Here is a 16,625-nt window from a genome sequence, read left to right on the forward strand (position 1 = left end):
CCAGCGCCCCACTCTTAAGGAATACATTACGGCGACGCTAGCAACTTTGTTACTTAGGTCGGAATAAATTGAGACCCCCCCTAAATGAAAAAAAAATCACTGCCCCACCCCCCAACCCAACCCCCCATCCCAAGCCATTCTTTACATCACTTTAAAACCCTAAACCCGGCCATCCGCACGAAAGCACATAGCGTCCTCCCTCTTCCCCTCCCCCCTCCCCCACACACCCACATCCACACACCGTCTCATCCTGCCGTGAATCCAGAAACTCAACTAACCGACCAACCGACAACCGACCAACCCGAGACCCCCGAGACCGGCGTTAAGAGAGCCATCACACCCCACCATGGGCAAGGCGCCCAGCTCCCTACATCGCTGAAGACCTGCCACCAGCTCCGAATCTGTCACCTGAAGCACATTCTGCCAGGTCGGATTCGGGGGGGGGGACGGGGGGAAGGTGCCGTACGCCTTTCAAGGGACTGATCCGCGAAGCACCACTAAATGCAGAATCAGAAGCTACAGTAGGCAGTACACGTAGCAGTACACGTAGCAGTACACGTAGCAGTACACGTAGCAGTACACGTAGCAGTACACGTAGCAGTACACGTAGCAGTACACGTAGCAGTACACGTAGCAGTACACGTAGCAGTACACGTAGCAGTACACGTAGCAGTACACGTAGCAGTACACGTAGCAGTACACGTAGCAGTACACGTAGCAGTACACGTAGCAGTACACGTAGCAGTACACGTAGCAGTACACGTAGCAGTACACGTAGCAGTACACGTAGCAGTACACGTAGCAGTACACGTAGCAGTACACGTAGCAGTACACGTAGCAGTACACGTAGCAGTACACGTAGCAGTACACGTAGCAGTACACGTAGCAGTACACGTAGCAGTACACGTAGCAGTACACGTAGCAGTACACGTAGCAGTACACGTAGCAGTACACGTAGCAGTACACGTAGCAGTACACGTAGCAGTACACGTAGCAGTACACGTAGCAGTACACGTAGCAGTACACGTAGCAGTACACGTAGCAGTACACGTAGCAGTACACGTAGCAGTACACGTAGCAGTACACGTAGCAGTACACGTAGCAGTACACGTAGCAGTACACGTAGCAGTACACGTAGCAGTACACGTAGCAGTACACGTAGCAGTACACGTAGCAGTACACGTAGCAGTACACGTAGCAGTACACGTAGCAGTACACGTAGCAGTACACGTAGCAGTACACGTAGCAGTACACGTAGCAGTACAAGTAGCAGTACACGTAGCAGTACACGTAGCAGTACACGTAGCAGTACACGTAGCAGTACACGTAGCAGTACACGTAGCAGTACACGTAGCAGTACACGTAGCAGTACACGTAGCAGTACACGTAGCAGTACACGTAGCAGTACAAGTAGCAGTACACGTAGCAGTACAAGTAGCAGTACAAGTAGCAGTACACGTAGCAGTACACGTAGCAGTACACGTAGCAGTACACGTAGCAGTACACGTAGCAGTACACGTAGCAGTACACGTAGCAGTACAAGTAGCAGTACAAGTAGCAGTACAAGTAGCAGTACAAGTAGCAGGAGAAGGCATAGGCAACTAAAGATGCGGATGCCGGCGGAAAAAGGAAGCGAAAAAAATATGGCCTTGAATAATTATTATTTATTTATTAACGCACGTATGGGTGCCGCGGTCTCCTCCCCCATACAAATTTTCTTCTGCGTGATTTTGCATAACCCTACGTTGGCACTTGCATCTGCATGAACGTACGTATGAACGTATGTATGTCCGAATGTATGTACGTCCACTGAAGAGGGAGATTCATTAAAGCATAATTGGCGCCGGGGAACTTCCAAAATGGTGTCCCACAAGTACATACAGACAAACAAGACAATAGCTAAATACGTCCGTTTACAGTCTTGTATTCGTGGTCAGGTTCGGAAGGCTAGGGCGTGCTGCGACTACTACGGGGCAAAAGGGGTAATGGCACATGCCGTATATCGCTCAGCAGTACGGCGGTATCCTGTTCCAGCTTGCCGTACTTTGTAAGCCATGAAAAACTTGAAGGAATTGATGCCCTCGTGAACTAGAGCCTCCATGTCCCGGGAAACCTGGGAGAATAGACGGGTTGGACGGGATGGCGGGGAGATGTGTATGGGTCTGTCTGTATGTATGTGTGTATGTGTGTGTGTGAACGTGTGTATCAATTCATGCGCACGTATGTCTGTATGTGTTTTGTGTGCTGTCCCTGCACAGGAATGATTACACAGTAGGAAAAGCGCTGGTATGACCCAATTTGGGCCCATGGACATATGGTATGTCGTACAAGTGTCGTACCTGCTCGTCCCAACGGGTGATGGCCATGTGGAAGCCGTAGTCCATGCAGCTGCGGGAGGCCTTTTCCTGTGCTCGGGTCCACAAAGCCGGATCCAGTCCTTACATAACAGCATGCAATTCAAATCCAGATCCAAATCTAGATCCAGATCCAGATCCAGGTCTAGAAAAGGAACCTAAAGTCCGCTTACACATGCGACGCAAGATCCGGATCCAAACAACAGACAAGCCACAATTTCGGGTGAAGACACAGACACAGACAATACATGCATATGTACATACATGCATATGTACATACATGCATATGTACATACATGCATATGTACATACATGCATATGTACATACATGCATATGTACGCACAAACATCACAATAGCACAGTGGGGTTCCGTCTGGCAGGATAGTCGTACGAGGTAAATGAGTAATCCCGCCACTAGCTGTGCTACGAGTTTACGTACACATCTTTGAACCAGCCGTAACCGTACGGCACCGTCCGTGTCGTACCTTCCATAGCTCGTACCCTGCCATAATGTCGTGATTTACGGGCAGTGCAAAGTCGATGTGCATTGTCGTACCACCCGCCAGTGCTGCAGCCTGACCGCTGGATGCCGGGTCCAAGGGAAAGGAGGGCGGGAGAAGGAGGAATAGCACGGCAGTGAGGGCGCCGGGGCGCGGGGGTGACGTCTGGGGATTTGGGAGGGGCTTCGGGAGGGCAAAACACGACACGCGAGATGGTACGTGGTGCGGTAAGGTAACATATGCGGGTAAAAAGAGACTACTGCCGCCACGGGGCCCTCAGGCGCCTTGAAGGGATCCTCTTAATGACAGCAACATCGAGAGGGGTACGACAAAGCACGTATAATTGGCGAGAGGGGAGAGGGGAGGGGAGGGAAGAGGGGATTGACGAGAGGGGAGAGCGGAGGGCAGTACGAGGAAAGGGTGGGGAGCATATGTGTCTACTTGTGTGTGTGTGTTGTATTGTGTGTATGTATATGTGTATGTATGTGTCAGCCCTTTTCCTCTCCACAGATCCTTTTGCAGTGCATTGCCGGCAGCCGGCTTCGAACCGCGGACCTGAAGAAATCATCAGCGGTGACCGAGCCCATGAAGGGCATGTCCAGGTGCGTGTGGGGGTCGATGCCGCCCGGCATCACAAACATCCCGGTTGCATTCAGAACCGTGACACCCGGGGGAACCTGTTCGGGTGGGCAATGGCGTGGTGGGTGGCGTGGTCGCGGGTCACAAGGTAAGGGAACATGTGTGTGGTGGTGGTGGTGGTAATGGTGGTGTGTGGGGTGGGTCGGAAAGAGGATAGGGGCAGGAGGGAAAGCATGAGACAAGGGGAGCAAAGGAAGAGAGCAACGTGTTTGTGCGAAACACACGCACAGGCAGCCCGATTGAGGGAGAGTGGCTGTACGCCGAAGGTTCACACAGTGACACGGCGAGGAAGGGTAGGGTGGCGCCCAAAGCGGCCCGAGGGATCCTGGCAGAAGATTAGTGTGCGGAACTGACGCAAGTGATTAAGAGCACTGGTCTTACAGGAGGTCAAAAGCTGACGTGGCAGAGTAGTTGCATTTGCAAAAAAAGTATAAAAAACATCACATGTAAAATGTTGAATAGATATAAGACGATAATGATGCCCCCCAAAGAGTCGCAGAGAATCCCAGGCGCTTGGGCAAACGGGGATGGGGATGAAACCATTTTTTGGAGGACCGCAGGAAGTGTTCTCATCATGAGTTGGGGTTCCAACTCGCCTCGATGGTGGGTGCAACCTCGGCGATAACCTCGCCACGTACGAGGACATCCGCCCGACTGGCGAGGTCGTGATTCACCACGCTACCGCCCTGCGGTGGTGGAAAGGCAGACAGACGGACAGACGGACAGGCAGACGGACGGACAGAATTTTCTTACTAGTGGGTCAAAAAACATGTACGACCTAGCAAGAGAGGGGCGGAGGAACAGGCAGGGTGATAGGGCCCGTGAGGCAGGCAGCCGGGTGGGCGATCTTCCATACCAGACACGGAAAACCAACTAGGGCTGTTTGGGAGCCAGGCGGCCTTCTTCTCCTTCTTTTTCTTCTTCTTGTGGTTGCGGTTGTGTTGGTTGTGTTGGTTATGTTGGTTGTAGTGGTCGCGGATAAAATGGGAGGCGTAGAGGCGGTATGTACAGAGAGGGGTTTCTCAGCGTGGGACGTCATGACATCGCATGTGACGGCATGGGTCGCGGTGGTCGACAGTACTTTGTTGCTTTTTCTTAAGTGGTGCACTGACTGCAAAGGTAAGGGGTGGAGGTAGCAGGAAGGAAGAACAGGCAAGGCAAGGAGCCAAAGTGGAGATGACGGAGAAGAGCAGGTACAATCGCGTTACAAGGAGAGAAGGAGAAAACTTAGTGCGTATCAGAGCCGATATATTCAATTCTGTCGTGGTAACGTCTAACGGTTTGAATGTTATGGAAACTTCGGAAGGCAAGGGGCTGGGGCGGCGGTGGCTGGGCGGGGGGAAAGGGGAAAGGAGTTCACCGCACTGGCGATTGAAGCAGATATCAAAGATGGACGTAAGGAGGGTAGGGGAGAGTTCGTTTGCAAGACTCCCGTGCGATGGTGGGTTTTGCAGATTCGGACAAAGCGGGTGTTTTGGGGTCCGGTATTGCGCGTGGCCATGCGCGCATGCGCTAGAAAGGAGTGAGTGTTGTGGGAGCTTGTGATAGGAACGGCTCAGCTAGGTTGAGACAGTTGGTTGATAGGTGTTTACATGTTACGAGGGTCATGTTTTGAGTATTGGAAGGCCAAGGAGTGGGGTGCCAGTCAAGGCATGGGTGGCAAATTCGTACGAGGTCCGTGTGGGGCATACCCGGACATGGTACGATGCAGCTATACCTTTATTAGGATGATGTCGGATCCTCCAGGAAGTGCTTCGGAAAGTGTAGCTGCTATTACGATGATCAGCAACAATCCCGTGGTGCGCCGTAGTTGCATCGTTAAGAGGACGATTAGGAAAGCCTTGAAGGGTCAAACCCAGAAAAAATCTAGAATATTTTTAAAGATCGTTGTGTATCCACTACTACAGCATTGTCCAGGCATTAAATCAGGGACTAACGCATGCAGGGAGATTGAAACTGACGCCTGTTAACCCTTGCCCGAACTCCAACTTCCTACAAATGCCATCGAAAATCTTACAAGACTTTAAACCACGCAAATTGCATGAGAGTCCAACGCTCCTAGAGCCCAAGGACTGTGAGGCTTCGGAGCATTTGGGCCCCCAGCGAAATTTGCGCGGGATGCGAATGTTGGCCTTGTCCCACCCTACTGTAATAGTAATGGAATTCACCGACCACGGTAACGGATGACTGGATCTGATGGAGATAATCCGTTGACTACAACTTTAAACCGAGCTGTTAATTGTATGACATTGTTTATCCACACCCTAGTTAACTCTTGCACATCTACCTAGGATGGATCTCAGCACCCAGGCTACCAGCAATGGAAGTGAGCCCAACGCGCTTTGGTCTGTTCTGTTTTCATCGTCACAGGAACAGCATGCTTCAGCGTTCAAGAGCGAACCGCAGCAGCAAGTGCAACTTCCCAAGGAACAGCAGCAGCAGCAAACACAACTTGAAATTGGTTCTTCTGGGCTCGGCAAGCCATCCCAGGGCGAGCCGGACATGCCCTGCCACGGCCGTCTATCTCCAACAAAACAAAACGTCTCTGCTGCTGAACAGGCAGCAGACGAGGAGTTTGAAGCTCTTATATCTGCTCCAGTTCCTATGGAGGACCCGGGTGCCAGCCGCCCCTCTCCAGCCTGCAATTTCGTGCTTCCGCCTGTCAAGGAAACCGAGTTGCAACCACCAGATGACCAGCAATATCAGTCACTCCAAGATCCTCTTTCTCCGTCACATAAATATTCCCGCGCAGGAGCCGTTCAACCCAACCCTTCCACAGCAGCTGTCATGGACATTGAAGCGCAGCAGCCTCCACCGCCGTCGCTGCTGCCACAATCCCTTGTCCTGAACTTGGCCTTCACCGCACCTCTTGAATCTTCCGATAACGATCCAAATGTGGCCGTGGAATACCCGGCCGATGCTCCCATGGTGGAGCCCCCGGCTGAGGACATGACCGTGCATGATGCAGTGACAGCTGCGGCAGTGGCGGCGACATCGTTTCCTGAACCCGCCGCCGCCGCTCTTGCGGCGTCACAGTTAGCGCCACCTCTAGCGGCGCCGCCGCACACATGGCAAGGCGAGGAGATAACCTTGGAGGATTCCCTGGAGGATGAGCTCTTGGACTCGGATGCCGCTGGCGCAGCAGAGGCGGTAGGGGGCGACGTTGATGGCAGTGATGGCGCCGGCTGCGCCGGGGCCGGTCGGAGGCTGAAGCGGCTGCGTCGCACGCTGACGCCGCAGCCGCCGGTCCTACAGGCATCTCTCGTCCAAACGCGCACGGCGGAGGTGCGTGGTACGGCAGCCGCCAACGGTGGCGCTGACGCCGCCGATGATCAGCCAACGGGAGCTGACGGCCGCGGCGGTGGTGTTCGGTCGGCCAAGGCAATCCGGAAGCGCGTTGTTGTGCGCAGTGCAGTCGGTGACGAGTTTGATGATCTGTCACCGCCGCGGCCGTCGGCGGTAGGTGGCAACGGCGGTGGCGGCGTCGCGGCCGGTGCTGCTGCTGGTGAGGTCCTGCAAGTGTAGTAGCCGCAATGATTACATACTTGTGTTAGGTTGATCCACGAGGGACCATATACTACACCCTGCTCTTGTATTTCTGTGTTTTTGCGTATGTATGTATGTATGTATGTATTTTATATTTGTGTGCATGTTCGGGAACATATGTCGTGTGTTGACAGGAAGCGCGCATTGCGAAAGGTGTATGTATAGGGTTGCCATCGTGGCGGCAGCTCCAGTAGCACATCCCACATCCCATTAATCGATTGATCCTTTTCGTCCTGTTCCTTCCGATTTCTGATGCCTGATGCTGTTTTTTGTTTAAAAATTGTTTAAAATTTGAAGGTCCTGATCCTCGCGAAGTCAGGTTTGGTCAGGTAAAAAGCGGGATCCTGTTTTGGCAACCCACCCGCCGCAGTGGCCGCGAAGGCGGGGGAGGAAGAGGAGGAGGAGGAAGTGGGCGATGGGGGGGAGGAGGTGGAGGAGGAGGGGGCGGTGGACGGAGCAGCAACTAAGGACGAGGACCCGGAGGTTGTCAAGCAGCGCCTACTGCGGGGTGAGTCGTGAGGAGGTGGGAGGGCGCGTGGGTGCGATGACATCGAGATGCCGGGCCGGGATGTGGGGGGTCCCACAGGGAGGTTCGGGGGGGGGGGAGCGAACCACGAACCGCGAACCAGTGAAGCTGCTGATGCCAAGGAGGATAGAGCGATACGCCCAACAGAAGTATGTAAGAGGGGAAAGGGGGGGAGGGAAACGAACCACGAGCGAGTGAAGCTGCTGCTGGAAGGGGGATGGAGGGGGAGGGAAACGAACCACGAGCGAGTGAAGCTGCTGCTGGAAGGGGGATGGAGGTTAAGGTGAGGGCCTTGGGGCGTTCGAGGATGGGAGGGCAAGATACTGCAAAAAAAGCGGCAGAGGACTGTTTCTGGTCTTGATTGGTTTGGATTCGGGATACGCCGTGTGTGGGAGAGGTACGGTACACTGTGTATGGATTTCCCCTCACATATCACCCCCCGCTTTCCCCCCCCCCTTTTTTCACTTGACCCGCTACCTCTCCTCCACCCCACTCCACTCCACTCGACTCCACAACGTTTTGTTTCGGGACGTGTTTTCGTCCCGGGCGGAATCAATTTGCTCCTCAAGCTCGTATGCGGCAACACGTGCTTGGTCAATCCTGGACGGGCCGGCGGTTGCGCGCACTTACCTTGAGACCTCCCTCTGCACCTTTTTGTACATGTCCGCTTCCTTTGACCCCCCCCCCGCGTGTCTTGGTTTCCTCTTTTCCTCTTCTTCCCAGAGGCCGCTTTACGCGACCGTATCGGCGGCCGAGCCGAGGTGGACGCCCTGCCCGTGAAGCCCCTCAGTGATGTCCTGAGCAGGATCATGGCGCGACAGAAGAGCCTGGTGGAGAGGTGGGTGCCCGGGCGGGGGAACGTGGAGTAGGAAGAGGGGGAGTAGGAAGAGGAGGTGGTGATGGAGGAGGGGGAAGAGGTGGAGGGGAAGGAAGAGGAGGGGAAGGAGGAGGAAGAGGGGAAGGAGGAGGAAGAGGGGAAGGAGGAGGAAGAGGGGGAGGGGAAGGAAGAGGGGGAGGGGAAGGAGGAGGAAGAGGTGGAGGGGAAGGAAGGGGAGCAAGGGGAAGGAGGAGGTGAAGGGGCGCTCATAGTGGCGAATTGCAGATGGCATCATCGCTATATCATCACTTGCAAGCGGGAAGGGAGGAGGGGAGGGAGAGGGCGGAAACGACGAGGCGAGGCGACGCGTATCCGTACTGTGATATGACGTCACATGTGCTGGCTTGAACAGGCAACACTGCAGCGTGGGGTTAAGCGACATGCACGGGTGACCCTTTCGAATACGCTGCAACAGATCTTTTTGATAAGTCGTACATGGCACGTGGTGATGAAATCCAATAAACATAGCTCTCAACTCCTTGACGCGCCGTATTATACATAAACCATTGATATCTTTCGTACTTGCTGCCTAATTTCTTGGAATAACCCCTCTACCCATTCGTACCACGTATCCCGTACGCCGTACTCCACATCCCGTACATGCATGCGCATGTGTATCATTGCAGGACGCGGGCCAACGCTCCCGTCAAGGACGGCCAGGCCACGGCAGCAGCGCCGGCGGCGGCGGCGGCGGCGGCACTCCACCACCCCCCGGCGGCCCCCTCCTTCAACGTTCGCGCGCTCATGCAGACACTCGTACAGAGCAAGCAGCAGTACCAGCCGCCGCCGCCTGCCGCCGCTGCCGCCGCCACCACTACGCAATCCTTCCGAGGTGACGGCGCCGCCGCCACTGCTGCTACTGCCGCGACTGGCGGATATGGAATGTACGGCACGGGAGAGGCTTCGCAAATGGATCTTGACTTGCGATTGCACGGCAGTGATAGCGCGGTGGAAGTGAAGGGGAACGCGGCGGCGGCACCATCGCGGAAGCTGCAGCGGCAGCGGTGTAGTACTGGCGGCGACAGCGACGCCGGCGACGACGTGATTATGGGAGAGGCGGCGGCGGGTGGCGGCGACAGCGACCTTGGCGTTGACCTTGGCGTCGGTGACGCCGAGGGAGAGCTGGTGGTGGTTGAGGAGGTTGGTCCACCGTTGGCGAAGAGTCCTTTTGGTGCCATCCGTGGCCTTCGACCTCTGGGTGCGGGCGCTGCGGCAGCCGCCGAAGGACCAGGACCCATGGGTCACGACACGCCAGCCGTACTTGTGTACGATGATGAAAATTCTCAACAAACCCGTTCGCAGTCACAGCAGCAACAATCGCAACAACAGAATATGGGTACCGGGAATGTAGTTGGAGGTGAAATTCGGCGACAAGCGGATTTTACTGGTGGTGCTGCTGCTGCCGGCGGTGGTGATGGCATAGGCTGCTGCGGCGGCGGTCCTGGCGTTTTTGATAGTTCCAGAGGTGGAGGGTCCAAAGGAGGCAGAAAATCCGCCACTCTAATTCCATTAATCGATCTAGCACACCGGGCTCCGTCCATTGAGGTTGGATCCAAATCCGGAACTGGATCCGGATTTGGGGTCGGAGAGGGTGCGGACGGAAGTCAGGAAAGAAGCGGCACCGCTGTCACCGCGAGTCTGGATCTGGCCTTGGATCTGGATTTGGGTGACGATGACGACTTAATTGTGGATCCGGACCTTGATCCGGAACCGGAACCGGCGGTGGCGGCTGTCCCCAATCCACCGCAGGCGGCAGGTGATGATGCAGACGGTAAGGCGAGTGGCGGCGGGTGTTTGTGCAGCTTTCCCTCTTGCGTGCTTTAAGGAGTTGGGGAAGTCGAGGCGATGATCATGACCATCATCATCATCATCATGATGTGGAGAAAGAGGAGGAGGAGGAAGAGGAGGGGGCCCAACTTGCACACGTAAGGGGAGGTGTGGTTGCCTCCTCCTCCTCATATCTTCCATCACCTTCGCGAGGTTGTCCCGTAGCATGGTTGCCCCATAGCATGGCACGGCTTTAGATATCCATCCCGCGAGCGATTGTCTATCTGTCTGTATGTCGGCCTGTCCACCTAGCCACCTGTCTGGCTGCGTATATGATGTGTGGGACAGGGGGGCATATCTTCACCCATGGCCGCTACCCGGCGAAACCCTGCCTTCCCCGGTATTTCGGGGCACCCTCATCTAGTCACCCTAGTCAACTTCTCAGTGGATCGCTCAGGTTCCGCACCCACCACCAGCATCCAACTCCATTCCTGGTCGGCTCGCGAGTCAACTTTATCCCAGGTCACCACCGTCCATCACCTAGGGGCACTTTACCTTCCACCATTGGAACGATTTTCGACCCTGACAGGTCTCGATCCCGTGATCTCCCGGGGGCAATGGTCCGGTGCCTTACCAGTAGTGCCTAAACTGAGTATGTATGTATGTATGTATGTATGTACAACCAGCGTGTACATGTTCTGCGGCTACAGGAAGAGAGGAGAAGGAAGAGGAGGAAGAAGATGCGAACGAGGAAGAGGAGGAAGAAGATGCGAACGAGGAAGGGGAGGAAGGGGAGGAGAGCGAGGAGGCGGCGATGGCGGCAGCAAGCGGTGGTGGTGAGGAAGCAGAGGAGGAGGAAGAGGATGAGGGGGCGGAAGACGAGGCTGGGGCTGCTGCCGAGGCGGAGGAGGAGGAAGAAGAAGAAGGAGGAGAGGAGGAGGAGGGCATTGCGTACGACGTGGACGAAGAGTTTGACAGTACCGACGAAGAAGACGCTGTGGAACGTGAGGAGACGTTGCTTCCTGTGTCGGTCTGGGGCTCCTGTGTGTGTTCCTCCCTTCCGCTTCCTGGGTCGTTTCCCACAACACGACTACATCTCGTGCCGTGCCGTGGAGCCCCCGGGGAGCTCCGTCTCGCCCTCGCCTCCCTCTTTTTTCTCTTTTTCTAACCCAAATCATTCATTCAGCCATTTTACAGTTTGTTATATGAATCCGGAAGTTTCAGGATGTCAACCCCATCACCGCATCCACCTCCACCACCACCACAATCGCGCTGAATGAAACCCTCTGGAGCTTACACGGTGACTACCTGGCCGACGTGGTTGGTTGACTAATAAATGATATGACAGATTGACGAACTGACGAACGGGCATTAACGGACTGGTTGACAAACTGTATGTATGTATGCATGTGCTTGATAACAAATTGGCTGAACGCAGCCGAGGCCCTTCATTTCGAGGAAGAGGAGGCCGACACTGCAGCAGGTGCGGGACTACGGATCGATGGCGGTGGCGGCGGCGGCAGTGACGCTGCAGCGGCGGCGACGGAGCAGCAGCAGCAGCAACAGCAGCTCCAGCGGCGGCAGCAGCTGACGGACGTTTTGATTGCGGCTGCAAAGCAACGGCGAGCAGAGCAACTGGCGGCTGCCAGGCGGAGAGCGGCGGCGGAGCGGGGCGCCGGGGCGCTCTTTGTGGATGTGGAGGCGGAGCTTAGTGATGAGGAGGAGGGTGAGGAGGGGAGGGGATTGCGATGGGACTGTACGGCATTTTATATCACCCGTTGGGGATGGGTCGGTGACGAAATCTTCTTGTCTTCTCTCCGCACGAGTTGTCATGACCCGCGGGTCACTCCGTGCAGGCATTGCCGCCCTGGATGATCTGGAAGACGAGTACGACGGCGAGGATCTGGACGAGGGGATGTTGGTGAGGAGGAGGGGGGGCCACAGGCAACGAACGGGGGTTTAGCTATTTGGGGTCTCTTTGTAGGATATGTCAATTTCCCCTGTATATTCAGATATATGTATATGTACAGATATGTACATATATATGTAAATGTTTTCCCTATGTACATATACATTTGTATATGCAACGTGTAATAAATACATCGTGTATATAAGGACAACAAACGTTGAGCAAGTCCCCCCGCGGAGTGGTGCCTCCTCGCTCCGAAACGGAACGCGGACAATTAATAGCAGGTTGTAATAGCTGGCGAACTGCAGGATTAGTGGATTATTGAGGTCTTGCGTTTGTTCCTTGCTGCTGGCAGGCCATTGCACCAATATACCATCACACGCCATGCGTGAGTCCCGAGTCCTCCTTCCCTGCGACTCCATAAACACACAAACCAAACTAGCAGACAGGAAGACAGACAGAGAGACAGACACACACACATACATACATACTTGTGCCACCCACGTCATCCGCCCAGGCCTCCCTGCTAGGCACCGCCCGGGACAGCGCCGCAGATGAGTCCCGCCGAGTGGAGCTGCACGCGCTGTGGGAGGCGGAACGTGACTCTGCTGCCGTACGGGAGCTCCTTGAGGCTGTACGGCGGGGATTCAGACGGAAGAAAGCGCTTGGGGGTCTGGATGACGACGAGGTGCGTGAGGAACGAGGGGGTCGGTGGGGCGGGGGTTTTGGGTTCCGGGTGGGGAAGGGAGCGTGTGTGTGTTTGTGTATGTGTGTGTGTGTGTTGGGGGGCAGAAGGAGAGGGTGACATATCGACAGGAGCATTGCATGGCCGGCGTTGTAGATGATGAAGATGCTTCTCGAGTATTGTGTTTGAGGTTTGCCAGGTGTCCGCTGGGGGCCCCTTCCCGCTGGGACCCCCCTGGGGCCGCTTCCCCTCCTTCCCCCCCTTTTCCCCTCTCCACGACCGCGGGTGCATGAGTTCATCTTGTCTACTCCCACCGGCAGTTTCGGACCTCTTGGATACCACCGGCAGCAGTTCACCTCCCACTTTTCAACGCAAATGATTTCCCTCCCCCCTCCCCCCCTCCCCCCTACCCCCCTACCCCACCCACGCACACGCACATTTCCCTCTCACTCCACCAAACCGCTGTCACAGGACATGACGGACAATGACGCTCGACGCCGCCGCGCGCATCTCTTCGCGAGTACCGCCGGTGACGACGACGACGCGCCCATCCGCGTAGCGCGAGGACACGGCCTGGATCTGGATCTAGCCCGCGAGGAAGACGAGGAGGTGGATCTTGCTACCCAACAACGAGGAGATGTGGATGCTTTGCCGCCGCCGCTGCCATCCGAGGCTGGAACGGGATCCGGATCCGGATCTGGAACCGGAACTCAAGAGGGAAGCGGTGGCGGAGGGGTGCTGCCGCCTCCGGCGGCGCGTGTCGGTGCGCGTTTTCCGTTGATGGGGGGTCGCGCTGCTGGGGCAGCGTCGGTTGGATTTGGATTTGGATCCACCAGTAATGGCGCCGGCGGGATCTCCCGTGTTTTGGATCCAGTGGAGGCGAAGCGGATGTTGCGACGGCAGCAATCTCAGGAAACATCCCGGCCTCCGCAGGTGTGAGAGGGGCCGGATGGGTTTGTAGGTGAAGGGTGGTAGGATGTTGAGTGGGCGGGTGGGTGGATGGGATTCCAGGGTGGGTACGACGAATCTGTACGACAACTGTGAGAATTGATGCGAGTTTTTTTGCACAAATCCCCGAGCTAGGAGGTCTTGTGCGCTGTTTTGTGGCAGTCGCTGGCGAGAGCGCGCAGCCACGACTTTTGATCTTGTGTAAACTGATCCTTTTGGACGGCACCCACTTGTCGTACTGCGATGCAGGGTGACGTCAGCGCGGGCTGCATCTCTCCAGGGAGCGCGCTGGAGCCCTCGCCATTGCGCAGCAGCACCACCGCCGCCGCTGCCTCTGTACGGCACAGTGATGATGTGGTTGCCTTGTTGCAGCGTTCCGCCTCTGTCGCCGCCGCCGCCGCTCTAGTGGAGCCAGGGGTGGCGGCGGAGCCGGCGGGGCCGACGGTGGCCGCCGCCGGCACAGGCGGTGGGGGCCATCGCTTTACTATGTTCGGCTCGGACATTACGAATCGCGGTGGCGGCGGTGGTGGCGGAGCCGGGGAGCGCTTTCAGGTAGAGTTTGAGACACATCAATTGAGTAAAAGTATATATATGTATATATGCATGTACAGTACACCTTTTGAGTTGTGTAAACCCTAAACCCTCCCAAGGTGTAACGGGCCCTTACATACATACATGCGTACATACGTACGAGCCATGAGGGGGCCCGGATGAATAAATGTGAGTGAAAGCGATTGGGGGGTCCCAGCGCTTTTCCCAGCGACTTATCCTGCATGCCGGGGTCCCCCTCTCCTCTCTCCTCTCCTCTCTCCTCCGCCTCTCCTTCAAATTTAGTCGCTGCAAACCATCACTGTGTTTTGATGCTGAAAACACCCGACCGCATCATCATCACCACGCTTCCCGCCTCTCATCTTCATTTCCATTACTGTTCATGGCTCAACCCGACACAACTCAACATCCCATTTTATTTACAAAATTTGTTGAGACCCGCCGGCAGTTCTGATGCCGACATCGTGGGGTCAGAAACCAACCCAAATGACCAGCCTAAAACGCGCACATCGAAGCCCTAAAACCCCTCGTCCCGACCCCTCGTGTCCCCGTGTGCCCTTTACCGTTAACCCCCCTCTTTCCCGCCCGCCAAATAAACGCTTTCTGTCACGAATGTACGACCTCACACAAGGCCCCGGGCGCCGCTGCCGCCACCTTTCTGGGTCGCGCCGCCGCCCCGTCCAGCAATCGTACGACATCCAACGCCGCCGCCGGCGTCAACACACGTTCCTTTATCTTTGCAGCTGATACATCGAACTCCGCCGCAATTCCGGAAAAGTCCCGGGATCCCTCTGACACCGCCGCCGCCGCCGAAGGCGGCGGCAGTGGCAGTGCCGCCGCCTCTGCCTCCGCTGCTGCTTCATCATTCTCTGCACTGCGATCTATCATCGCACGGCCTGCTCTTGGCAGCGGCGGTGGCGGCGGCAGCGGCGGCGGCGGCCTGATGGGTTTGTTGGGTCTGTCGTCCGGCGGCCCGGCAGCTATCGGCGGTGGTACCGGCGGAAGCGGCTCTGGGGCCCGACCTGGCGGTGGCGGCTTAGGAGGAGGGCCCGGCTCGGCTTTGGATCTCAAGCGGAAGTTGGTGACTGGCGATGTAGCAGCTAATAACAAACGACGTGTGTAGAAGAGCCTCTTGTCCCTCTCCTTTCTCTCCTCCTTTTTCTCCTCTTCCTCCTCCTTCAAGGTGACTGAAGTGAGCCTGGGTGGCTTATGTGGGGAAGGTGTGCATGCGACCGAAGTCACGGACCTACAGAGGAGAGGTACATGTGGAGGTGCCGTGAAGGGGACCAAAATACGGCTACAGAGCATAGGATGGAATAAGTGGATGTGACAGAAATGAGTCGCAGGATGCCCTCCTTCGGAATTGCTGAAACATGACATACCCTTGCTGACACAACGGAAACATGGCATACCCTTGCTGGTTGACCGGGAATTCTCTCCTCCTTCATGTGTGTTTGTGTGTGTTACATGGTTGGGGGTGCATGACCCCATACCTGTGAAACTACCCATACGAGCCGAAGGCCCAAGGGCAATACTACAACGCCTAAAAGCCACGGAGGAAAGGAAACACCGCACATCAGCCCAGACTAGCGTCCAAAGGGGGTAACTGAGTTTCGGTGAGCCCACATACATTCCAACATCGTCGCCAGACGTGCTGGCTCCCATTTCATGGCCTCCAACATGCTCTGTTGATGATCGAATCCCTGTTCAGCATGAATATCATTATAGGCTGGGCATTCCAATAACACGTGTTTTTCATCCTCGATTCGGCTATTAGTACCACAACAGCGGCAAAACCGCTGCCCCCTGGGGACATGGTACTTGCCCCTTCGTGCTCTGTTTGCCTCCAGAGCCCAGCAACATGAACGAAACTGCATTAGCTTACGATGTGCTAAACGAGGAATGAAAACCTTAGCAGGTGTTGGCCACATGACGGCTGCGGCTCCCGAAAAGGGCAGCCCCATCCAGTGCTTATACTTCGCCATTTGCACTCCCGGTTGCTTCCCATCTGATGGGTACTCCTCTGGCAAGACAGTCAGACGCGTATGGTCCCAGCCGCTCATCAAACGCTCCCTTAGTGCCGTTATCGCCGGTCCTTCGGGTAGAGGTCTACCCAACAACCAGTCAACACGCTCCTTTACCCCCATGACTTCTCGCGGTATTCCGCTCCAAATATTGCACTCCAAGAAGGAAAACAGTCGTAACATGTAATGCTCATGTAATGCTCATCTTCCGTCTTCCAACGCGCCCCTTAGGGATTATTAAGGGGAAAGCTGGTGTTTGCACTGCGGTGCGGTGCGATTCGTGGCGTGGGGAGGAAAGAT

At 55.9% G+C, this 16,625-nt stretch overlaps 2 protein-coding genes across 2 annotated transcripts in view; one reads left to right on the plus strand and one right to left on the minus strand.

Moving 5' to 3' along the window:
* The window catches only part of VOLCADRAFT_60577 (uncharacterized protein), a gene marked incomplete at both ends in the record, with an annotated part of 8,244 nt that extends 4,724 nt beyond the window's left edge, over positions 1-3,520 (minus strand). Inside the window, 5 exons of the mRNA XM_002950593.1 lie at positions 346-420; positions 2,045-2,113; positions 2,340-2,405; positions 2,841-2,937; positions 3,411-3,520. Of these exons, the coding sequence (XP_002950639.1) occupies positions 346-420; positions 2,045-2,113; positions 2,340-2,405; positions 2,841-2,937; positions 3,411-3,520 (417 nt within the window). The remainder of the gene's footprint in view (positions 1-345; positions 421-2,044; positions 2,114-2,339; positions 2,406-2,840; positions 2,938-3,410) is intronic.
* Positions 3,521-5,086: 1,566 nt separating this feature from the next.
* VOLCADRAFT_91012 (uncharacterized protein) lies at positions 5,087-15,424 on the plus strand (the record flags this gene model as incomplete). Its single annotated transcript, XM_002950480.1, has 13 exons — positions 5,087-5,293; positions 5,865-6,999; positions 7,411-7,548; positions 8,290-8,404; positions 9,070-9,397; positions 9,989-10,214; positions 10,921-11,214; positions 11,649-11,693; positions 12,067-12,131; positions 12,637-12,807; positions 13,276-13,737; positions 14,002-14,218; positions 15,045-15,424. The coding sequence occupies 13 exons, from the start codon at positions 5,087-5,089 to the stop codon at positions 15,422-15,424; spliced, it is 3,783 nt and encodes a 1,260-aa protein (XP_002950526.1).
* Positions 15,425-16,625: the final 1,201 nt, after the last annotated feature.

The sequence above is a fragment of the Volvox carteri genome (assembly GCF_000143455.1).
Source record: "Volvox carteri f. nagariensis unplaced genomic scaffold VOLCAscaffold_19, whole genome shotgun sequence".
Taxonomy (NCBI): domain Eukaryota; kingdom Viridiplantae; phylum Chlorophyta; class Chlorophyceae; order Chlamydomonadales; family Volvocaceae; genus Volvox; species Volvox carteri.